The sequence below is a fragment of the Electrophorus electricus genome, chromosome 4, assembly GCF_013358815.1.
Source record: "Electrophorus electricus isolate fEleEle1 chromosome 4, fEleEle1.pri, whole genome shotgun sequence".
Classification (NCBI taxonomy): Eukaryota; Metazoa; Chordata; class Actinopteri; order Gymnotiformes; family Gymnotidae; genus Electrophorus; species Electrophorus electricus.
In genome coordinates this window covers 13,151,164-13,161,735 of record NC_049538.1, presented here as the reverse complement: position 1 = coordinate 13,161,735, position 10,572 = coordinate 13,151,164, and the positions used below count along the sequence as shown (strand labels likewise).

General features: G+C 48.0%; 1 protein-coding gene and 1 long non-coding RNA gene across 4 annotated transcripts in view; one reads left to right on the top strand and one right to left on the bottom strand.

The window, feature by feature from the left end:
* The window catches only part of ets1 (v-ets avian erythroblastosis virus E26 oncogene homolog 1), a 33,832-nt gene extending 29,929 nt beyond the window's left edge, over positions 1-3,903 (top strand). For all 3 annotated transcript variants that reach the window (XM_027010087.2, XM_027010088.2, XM_027010089.2), the window contains 2 exons: positions 3,167-3,285; positions 3,675-3,903. In XM_027010087.2, coding sequence (XP_026865888.2) covers positions 3,167-3,285; positions 3,675-3,890 — 335 coding nt within the window. In that variant the 3' untranslated portion in view covers positions 3,891-3,903. The remainder of the gene's footprint in view (positions 1-3,166; positions 3,286-3,674) is intronic.
* The window catches only part of LOC113577443, a 39,241-nt gene that overhangs the window by 8,181 nt on the left and 20,488 nt on the right, over positions 1-10,572 (bottom strand). The gene's annotated exons all lie outside the window — the stretch shown is intronic.

The following is a 10,572-nucleotide window of genomic DNA, read 5'->3' as shown; positions in this document are numbered from 1 at the left end:
GCCCATAGACATCCCATAATGCTGCACTTTACACAGTACTTTACACAAATGCGTGTGAAAAAATGAGATGCCGATGACGTCCTTAATGGGGGAGCAGTTTAGTGGAACACGGCCGGTTCAGTCGCAGGAGCAGAACCTTGCACCAGTTTCCTAACCACAGCGACAGTTTCGTGAAAGGCTTTCAAACTTCAAGTTTTTCTCAGCCGCTGGCACTACCAGCTCCAGCAACCTGTGTGTGTGTGTGTGTGTGTGTGTGTGTGTGTGTGTGTGTGTGTGTGTGTGTGTGTGTGTATTTGTTCAACCAATTTGCAGCACTCAAAAGAAACCTAAGCAAAGACACATCTCCTTCTTTCTTTTTCTTTTCCTCTTTGTCTGTCTTCTTCCTTTGTCTGTCTTCTTCCTCTCTCTCTCCCTATCCCTCTCTCTTGCTCTCTCTCTCTCTCTCTTTCATTCACTCTCCATCTCCATGTTTTTCACGCGCACGGGTTTATCTGTGGCCCGCATCTCAACCCATTTCCCAGGTTGTCTTGGCAACAGAGGGTGCAGCAGAAAATGATAACAGCTCGGGTGCACTTAACCTGAGTCTCTTTATCACTCGATCTTCGGGAGGCTTTCCGAGACACCGCTGCGCACATGCACAGAGACACAGCTCTCCACTCTACAAATGCACACATACTCAGTCAGTCTACCTTTCATCTTTTTTTTTTATCTTATTTTAAGTCATTTAAAATCTTTTTATATCATTGAATCCTACCCTTATGAGACCCTGTACAAGAGAGTGATGTTCAGGTCTTGCACACAAAGCTGCGTTTTATACTGAAAAATTAGGCCAAGACATATTAAAGGGTTACCCCCTTATCTTGGATTCTGTAAACACGTCTCATTGTGTGCTGGTGCAAGGAATCCCTTCCTGATGATATGTGGAGATGTAATTATTACGTGTTGCACTAATGCGAGTGAAGTGTGCACATCTGTCTCTCTGCCCACTTACCCGGTTAGCAACAGGTTTCAGATCTGAGCGAAATGCATGTGAGACGTAGAGCCCGTAAACTGTCGCTCACTCCTGTATGGTTAAACACTGCATGGAGAGGCAGGGAACAGAAACACAGGAAAGCAGAATAGTAGCATGAATGAACTCACTTGCATCACTGGCCCCCATAAACTCACGCCTTTATATAAAGAAGGGTGGTCTGTGTGTCTGTGTGTCTGTGTGTGTGTGTGTGTGTGTGTGTGTGTGTGTGTGTGTGTGTGTGTGTGTGTGTGTGTGTGTGTGTGTGTGTGTGTGTGTGTGTGTGTGTGTGTGTGTGTCTGTGTGTGTGTGTGTGTGTAATGGAGAGAGAGAGAGATGGTGGGAGAAGGCTGTAGACCTGTCTAATAGACATTGATGTTATAGCCTGAAATGGCTGTTTATGGCCGTGGAAGCTGCAGTTGGGCGAGTTCAGCGCTGGTGTGTGGAGACGAATGCTGGCTGGGTGAGTTCAGCGCTGGTGTATGGAGATGAGAGGGCAGATAAGGCAATGCAGTGATACAAACAGCCCTGGCCTGCGCTTTGAGGTTTTCATGTTTCACATTCCAAATCACAAACATACAAGAGCAAATGCAGGAGCCTTGCTTCTTTGAAGAGAACAGCGCGACCACAGTCAAAACCTTTTTCGTCTTTCTTTTTTTCCCCAAATGAAATACTTTTTTTTTTTTTTTTTTTTTTTTTTTTACATCTAGCACCGCTGCCCACACTCAGAGGTCGCGTTCTGATTAAACCCTGTGTCCTGCACGTGTGTTTGAAACGGTTCCGAGAGGGACCTGCAGACTTGGGTGAGCGGACTGGGCGGGTCATCCGGGTGTAATGCAGCCGCATTTCTGAGACCAGAGACCCGTTAGCATCCAGACGTGCACATCGTTATAACGGTGGAAAATTCTTTGGCTAGCTACTCGTACACTTTTGGAGAGGAAGGGAGAGGTATGGATGTGCCAGCGTCTCGAATTGTTCAGCTCAAACTCATTCCTCTGAAAGTTTTATTTTAGTTGGTCACAGAGTGAAGCAGCCATTCTGATAATCAGGTTCTGCCATCTGTGGCCATGTTTGGGTGTAAGATATGAAACAGATATGAAAAAAGAAAAAAAGGAAAAGATATGAAAAAATATTTTTAGATGAAACATCAAGATGTTTCTTCTGAGAGCTGTTGACGCTGGCGTCTCGCGCGCTCTCTGCCGCTCGCTTGCAACGTGACTTTGAAGCAGGTGCGATGCAAAGTGTTGGTTCATCTTCGATACGCAAACCGCAAGTTGAAGGCGAGGAGGAGGAGGAGACAACGGAGCCGGCGGGCTCCTGGGCTCGTGCGGACGAGGTGCAGCTTGCCGTGAGCGGCGGGCGCCGCGCCGGCCCCTCCTGCGTTCCGACGCGACTTGCGCGCATACATGCCGGTACACCCAGCGCGGGTGTGTGCCAGCGTCTGGACGTGTGGAGCGACCATGATGGTGCAGGAGACGGCGAGGTGTTGAGGGAGCTAGAACAGTCAGCTTTTTAGGGGAGATCCACGGGCGCTCTTTCTCACACCCACAGAATGCATGCGCACACACACACACACACACACACACACACACACACACACATGTGCGCACACATCACAGTTGCTCTTTTGGTCACTTATTCCTCAAACTTTAGCCAGGGGGCACGATGCACAATGATCTCAGCCCAGTGGAATTCACACAGAGAGTCCGGGCCCAGGACCCAGCACCCGACGAGAAATACTGCAGCCTTTGTCTCTCTTAGCCAGTAAACGCTGCACGAGGCCGTGTGCCTGGGACGACAGTGAGCAGCGTCAGTGATGCCACGATACAGACTCTGTCCTATGCTTGACCAAACACGTCAAAGCACCGATAACACAGATGGGATAGAGGAAGTTCAAAGTGCTACTCGGTGACGCACTCGGTGCTGCATGGTGACGCACTGTTGTGACGGTTTCGGGAAACCAAGCCCACATCAAGGCATCGACGTGTTTTTGACATGAAACACATGAAACCGTATGCAGCTCAAGGTTCTAAGCATGAGCTTAGGTTTCTGTTAACAGAGGCACCATCAGACTACATTTTACGTGGTACGTCCAGTGCTGATGTGTGCGTGTGTTTGTATGTGTGTGTGTGTGTGTGTGTGTGTGTGTGTGTGTAGGTAGTGGCCCCATCCAGCTATGGCAGTTTTTGCTGGAGCTTCTTACAGACAAGTCCTGCCAGTCGTTCATCAGCTGGACAGGAGACGGCTGGGAGTTCAAACTCTCCGACCCCGACGAGGTGAGAGGTCACGGGGCAGCGCCACGGTCGCTTGTGGGGGGATGGATCGGGTGTGTGGGCGGGGTACGTTCCAGAATGAGCCACACTGACAAAACAGCCTTTGTTTGCCTAAGGATGAGGCCTCAGATTAGGCGCCATGCTAGATAAAACTGGGCTATCGCCGGAGGCCATTAGTCAGGCAGTTTAATATAAAATTAGAAGAGTTTGCTTTTGGAAAAGCTCCGTATTTGTATCCAGTGCACTGAGGAAAAATGCCTTCTTCCACATGCACGTTGTGTTCACCTAGGAAGCCAGCGATCTCTTTTTGCAGCTTGCTCTGGTCCCGCCTGCTCTCGGAGCAGGCCTCCCGTGCTGCGGCCGGGGCTGACGGCTGTGCCTCCGCTCTGCAGGTTGCCAGGAGATGGGGTAAGAGGAAGAACAAGCCCAAGATGAACTACGAGAAGCTGAGCCGTGGCCTGCGCTACTACTACGACAAGAACATCATCCACAAGACGTCGGGCAAGCGCTACGTCTACCGCTTCGTATGCGACCTGAAGAGCCTGCTGGGCTACACGCCAGAGGAACTCCACGCCATGCTGGACGTCAAGCCCGATACGGACGAGTGACCGGGGCGGGGCAGAGGCGGGGCGGGGCGGGGCAGGGCGGGCCCGGGGGGGGCGGGGACTCTCCCTCCTTCGCTCCGTTAGCAGCGGTTCGTCCATTTTTTGGGGGTCCGGTCACGTTGTGTCTTAAATACCTAGCCATGGTCCGGTTTTGTTTTTGGAGCTCACGGCTGCAGCCGTCACGGGAAGGGAGCGTAACCAAACCTTTTACCAAAGTGCATAGTCTGTAGTGTGAGTGTGTGTCGTGTCCGTACACGGCTCTGAGCAGAGGCCTGGAATTGCGCGCAGAGTGGCTAGCCAATCGCAAACTGCTTGGGGAAGGGAGGGACCAGGAAAGAATGAAGGACTCGTTCCTAAAATGGACATTTTATGGATGGAAAGTTCCTGTTATTAAATATGTTGCCAAAATTAGAGAGAAAAGGAGCTTCACAGAAATATATACTAATAAGTTACTCACTGTCACTGTCCCACTGCATAAGGCAGGGACACAGTTCTCAGATGGACCACAGAAAAAGTATTTTATTTTTTTAGGGTTTTTTTTCTGATACATGTTTGTGCCAGTATTATTTTTTGAGTTTATGGCTTGTGTGTAGATGAAGGGTTAATAATGCCAAATAGTTTAAAATATTTCCCCCACCACAAATCACACTTAAACACAGTCTCACAGGCATCCCCCCCCCCCCCCACACACACACACAAACACACCTGTTTAACGTCAAAGGTGGTTATTTTTTTGTACATAACTCCCATAACTGAAAGCTCTGGCAGCAGATGAGTGTTTTGCTCATGCAGTTCAGTTGAAAGGAGCACGTCGCACTCAAACTGAGAATGAGTGCCAGACGCAACTGAAAGTAGCCGTTTTCTTCTCAACGGCGGCGGCAGGAGGCCCCAAACACACCCGCCTTCGAGTTATGAGCAGAGGAGTTTCGGTCCTAACCAAGAGGACAATGCAGGCAGCTGTCTAGCACACGGCCCAGCCTCCAAGCCCTTACACTCGGACCGAGGACTTCCAGCGTCTCTTGCCTTAGCTATAAGTCTTCGTTGCCACTTCAGGCCCTTGGCCTTTTACGTGTTTCCATTTTGTCTTTCTCGTTGTCTTTGTGAGAGTTGCCGTAGGACAGCGAACGTGACAAGGTACGGGGTGGGTGTGGGGGTGGGTGTGAGGGGTCGCAACCCTGTCCTCTCGGGCTGGCGTTGCGGTTCGGCCGAGTGTGTCCAGGATCTGGAAAAGAGCCGGCCAGCTGCTCGGGACTTGGCCGCGCGGAGGAGCTCATCTTAAGGTCAGAAGCGGAGGTCGGTCGTGCGTGCGCTTTGTGGGCGTGGCCGGAGAGCAGTGGGGCTGAAGCAGGGAAGCTTTGAACCCAGCGAGGTTTGCGCTAAAAGGCTCAAGAATGTAGGGACGCAGCCAGAGACTGAAGTTCGTCGCGGAGTTTCATTAAAGAGCATAACAGACAGTAACGTTGCTGTTTTAGTAGCTTCAGATGTGAATGGTTTATTCTTTTAGCATTAGTGAGGGTTTGTACCCCATCCACAGAAACTTTAACGTGCCACGAAACTGGAAGCAACTGAGAAATATTGAGTAACCGGAGTGAAGATACAATTAGACAATGACAACGGCTCGTGCACACATATTAGATTGCTTTCATCGTCTTTCTTCAGTGGCGTAACGCTTTTCAACATGGCTATGGGACGCGGCGCATGTCATCGTCAGCGATTCGCGTCTCACGTTGCAGCCGCAGCGCCGTTTGTGGGTCGTGGGACCCTGCGGGGAAACGTCCCAGAGTGTTCGCCTGCAAAAACGGACGTTACTGTGGACGGCGGCGAAATGCTACCCGTGTTGACAGGGTTCCTTTTGGGATTGTCTATTTGTACAGATTGCGTTTCATAACTCGTTTATTAAAAGCCCTAGACTGAAAAAATATGCCACAGTCAGAGTATTAGTAACATCCAAATCCATACAAAAGCCCAGCCGGGACATTCAGAGCTCGTCCGCGCTGCTGAAGGACAGACAGGACGCCCCTTAAAGATGGCCCTTTGTCTTTCATTATGAACTGAACTGAGTAAATGCGTGGATTAAGTGTGGATTAAGTGACACGTAGGCCAAAAAAAGAAAAAGAAAAGAAAATCCAACTCCTACGAAAGAGGGCCTTAAAAACTAGGAGGCTGAAAGAGACATCTTTCAGCCATTCTAACGGATCTCCTGCAGGCAAAGACGCTGTGGTCCGTGGCAGTAATCTTATTGTCTCATGTCCATGTGGATTTAAAGTTTAAAAAAGTGCTATGTGACGCTGAATTCATTGTCTTATTTCATACTTCACGTCAAAATGTCACGTGGTATTATGTTGCATTGCGTCCGTCCCCGTCCCCCCTTAATTGATGAAAACTGTTAACTGTTGTCTTAAATATCAACCCTAAACTTTGTTATATGAGTGATAGTGATGGACATGTGTAAAGGTTTTTGCATAAACTTTGTGATGAAGGCATATCACAAGACTATTAATGGGGAAAACATTTTTTCCACTTGATCTTTTTTTTGTACAATTTAATATAGTGTTTCTGTATTTTTTTTCTTTTTTTTGTTAAATGAGAATTTTAATGTATTTAGTTCACAAGCATTTGAATATTTTTCAATAATTTATATTTTATAAACTTTGAAATATGAGACGCAGACAGGTGCTTTCATGGGAAAACAGTGCAGGACCAAATGTAGCGTGTTCTTTTTTTTTTTTTTTTTTTATTATACGAAGAAATAAAAGTTGCTATGATATGAAATGTAAAGACCTGTCTGCTTATACAGTGCTATAGAGAAATGGCTGATGCTGGCCCATCATTATGTTCCGCTGGAGAGTTTTATAAACGGTAGCTTCTATTTCTTATTGTACTTTAAATTGTTATGTTATAAAATGTACGTGAAAAAAAAACTGCCTCTCGGATTGTGTTTTGTGTGTGTGTGTGTGTGTGTGTGTGTGTGTGTGTGTGTGTGTGTGTGTGTGTGTGTGTGTATATATAGAGAGAGAGTGCATGCGCGCACACTCGCACACACACCACACACAGGTGGGATTTGGATTTTGCTTGCAGATGAAGTTGATTTTGAAAGTCTTTTGCATGCTGGGTTACTTCTGTGGTGAATTTGTGTTCTAGTGTATTAGAGGCCATACTTCCAATGTGCCACTGCATTCTTGCATTGCTAATCACTTCGCCTGTGGGCTATGTTAAGATGCATGAGACTAAGAGCGGCAGTTCAAACGCAACGTGTACGGAAAGCTTGCCACCTCAGCATGCGTTGGGTATCACTGAGCTTGCTTAGTGAGTTGGTTGGGTTCTTTCCATGATAACTAGAGCACGGGTCTAGAGTCGTGGGCATAAGCCTGGCCTTGGATTTAAACTAGTCTTGGTATCATCTCTCATCTAAGAGCTCGGGTTGAAGTAACGACCCCTACGCTAGCTGGGACGAGGCATGTCAGCAGCAGGAAGACACCAGACCCTTCATGACTCTATGATGAAGAACTGGGACCAGGCATGCCCTTAACCATGGCAGGTTTAATAAAGGGATAAATCAGGGCAGCTGGACCCTTTCTGGGCACATATTTGGGACAGGGGTAGGATAAGTACCACCCTGAGGGTGTGACTGTAGCTAATCGTGTGAAAGATAAGGGGAAAGCAGCGAAGATTAAAAATGTCTCTCCTAGTCACCCCTGCTAACAACTGTTACTGTGGTGGCCCGTGGTGGTGTCTGCATGTACTGAGCCCACTAATATTTGCGAGCTCCGCCATCAGTAAATTGCTTGAATCTAAATAAAAACACGCGAGGGCCATCTTTCTCACTCTAGCTTCTGTCTCTGTGTTTTCTACTCTTCAAAACAGTGGATAAGATTCTGTGGAGTCCACCTTCACTCCAAAGCAACCACAGATCAGGAGACTGTTTTAGTGCATGTGGAGAACTATATGTCTGATTTTCATCAGAGCGCTCATTTGTGGCTTATAAATTCGATTGCATAAGGAAAGCTATTGGCAAAAAGTCAGGTTCTTAAAAAAAATGTAAGTTACTACTAACTGCTAACACACACACACACACACACATGCGCGCATTTCAGGATATTCAGGCATTGTTTGGCAGCAATGTGTTGTGCTGGCACAGGTGGCTTGTCTCATTTCTCCACCTTCCCGTTCTTCAGCCTCACACACGCACGCGCGCACACACTTCTACCAGCCTACACTTGTCTTTTCACAAAGGGATGGTGATGACTGCTCTTCAAGCAAAAAAGAGCTGTCATGCGCTGACATAAGTTTTCAGATGGAACTTTCAGATCATGGCATTTGCCCTAAAAAAGAATCTTCTTGACCTAAAAGGTGTAATTATGAACTTTTGTCGTGTGTGTGTGTGTGTGTGTGTGTGTGTGTGTGTGTATATATATATATATATATATATATATATATATATATATATATATATATATAAAGTACCCTCCCAATATAGCACCTATACATATTCACAGCTAATAAGATATGTTTAGCTACTAAAGCTTGTTTATGAGCCCGAGTTAAGGTGACGGAAATGCCACAGCATACCTGTGGCTTTGTTGGTTCTAGCAGTTGGGGATTTCAAAGGGTAATTTACATATCTCGCTGAGGAAAGTTTCCATTGCATTTGATCTCAGAAAAAAAAAGAACAAGAATGAAAGAAAAGTGCAAAAGTGCGAAGGCGTGCCACACCTGGTGGCATTAGAGGCTTCTCTCTGTCTGCCTGTCACACACACGCACGCACGCACGCACGCACATGCAGATATGCACAAAAAGACAAAAAAAATACCCACATATACACAAACACGCACGTGCATACACCCACATATAGACAAAAATACACACATATAAATATGCGCATGTACGCAAATATGCACATACACACGAGTGCACGGGCTTCAAAAATTCTGCAGTAGAGTGCCTGGTGTTTTTATCCTCAGTCCAAATATTTATGCTAGGGACCGGCAGACTCCAGCTGTCTCCCGCGGCCCCAGCCAGAGCAGGCGAGACAAGTCCTTCCCAAATGCCCCAAAAGCTTCATTCGAGAGGCACCAAAAATGAGCTCGTCCCTGCGTGGAAGTCAGCTCTTCTAGGGCACAAACACAGGGTTTACCAAAAACTCACCATAAGTTTCATTTTTACATCACACGCACCATTCAAAATGCCACAGGGTACAGAGTTCAAACTAAGGAGAGCACCAGAAATAACTGATAACCTTCACCTAATGACAACTTCCAGTTTCACTTTATCATTACAACGATGGAATTTATTTTTATAAATACATTTTTCAGCAGTGAATCGCAATGTACTTTTAGCTGTAACTGCGACGTCCCAACCTCTGGCCGCTAGGATTCGTTTTATCAAGTGCAACTGTCATTACGTGCAGCAGTGCAATTAAATATATTGTCAGCACTGCTATGACGTGACTTGTGGTGTGGTGTGTGGCATTGTGTATGGCAAAGACATGCTGCGGAATGAGTGCACAGCTCTCAGCTCCGTGTGTGAGCTTGTACAGGCACCCCAAAGTGGAGATCAGTCGTGCACGTTAAGTCGCACTAGGCTGAAGGACATGATATCTGAAGCCCACCCCTCAACCATAGTTTCCTTTGCTCATGTCCCGGCGTCTCTGTGGCCTGGAGTCTATTCTGGGTGCACTGTCCTCGATGCACAAATCTGGTATTGGTCAAAAGAGGACAGGGATGGTGTGGGACATGTGAAGCTGTACCCCTCACCCCTGCTCCATCCCCACCCCTGTGTCTGTGTCAGGGTTCTTCTCAGGGTTCTGGCTAAGAGGGCACATCTGTGGCCTAAGGAACTTTCACAAAAGCCCTTTCGAAACGTTCGCCTTTTCGGTTAAAACGGAGACGCAACAAAATCTGACCTTTCCTGTGCTTTTCTCATCCTCTTTTTAATTTTTTTTGTGTGTGCGTTTATGGAAAAGAGATAAACGTGAGTCACCAGAAGCTTCAGAAATGGCATTTTGCCCAACACCCCCCACACACAGACACACCACACTGAAAGACTCAAGCGTTACCCTTCATTCCACTCTCCTGTCACGGCTCGGAGACGGAGCAGAGACGTCCTGGCACAGACGCGGCCACAGGTGGGAAGTGTATCATGGGGGTTTATGGGGGTCGTGGCTGGTGGGCTCACTGCCTTTAGCTCCAATTTGCATTTTTATTGCGCTCGTCCGGGCCTGTAGTAATGTCCCACTGAACACGGGAGACAACCCCCACCTCCCTAGCACCGCCCCCCTGCCCTCCCCCACTCCTCCATCCCCCTGCCCCACCCTCCTGTGGCCTCACCATGGCCTTCCCCAGGTATGCGCACTCTCGCCGGGCTGCGATGCATTCATGGGGAGCCGCGGGGGGCAACGTGGGCCAGGAGACCTGCCATTCGCTGACGGGAAATGAACCGACACTAGCGTGGGCTTTCCATCAGGAGTCCTGATTAAATATTTTTTTGTTTCAGACTGGCGAAGGTGGCCATGGGCCTGAGACACAATGGAGGGTAAGAGGCTGTCGCAAAGCCCGGCGACAGAGACGTGACGGCTACGCAGCAGGGACGGGGGCGGGTCAGCGGGGCAGGAGGAGACACGGCGTCCCTGCTCAATGGCTGCATTATCACCCCGCTGGCGTACAAAGAAGCGTCAGGCCAGCCATGC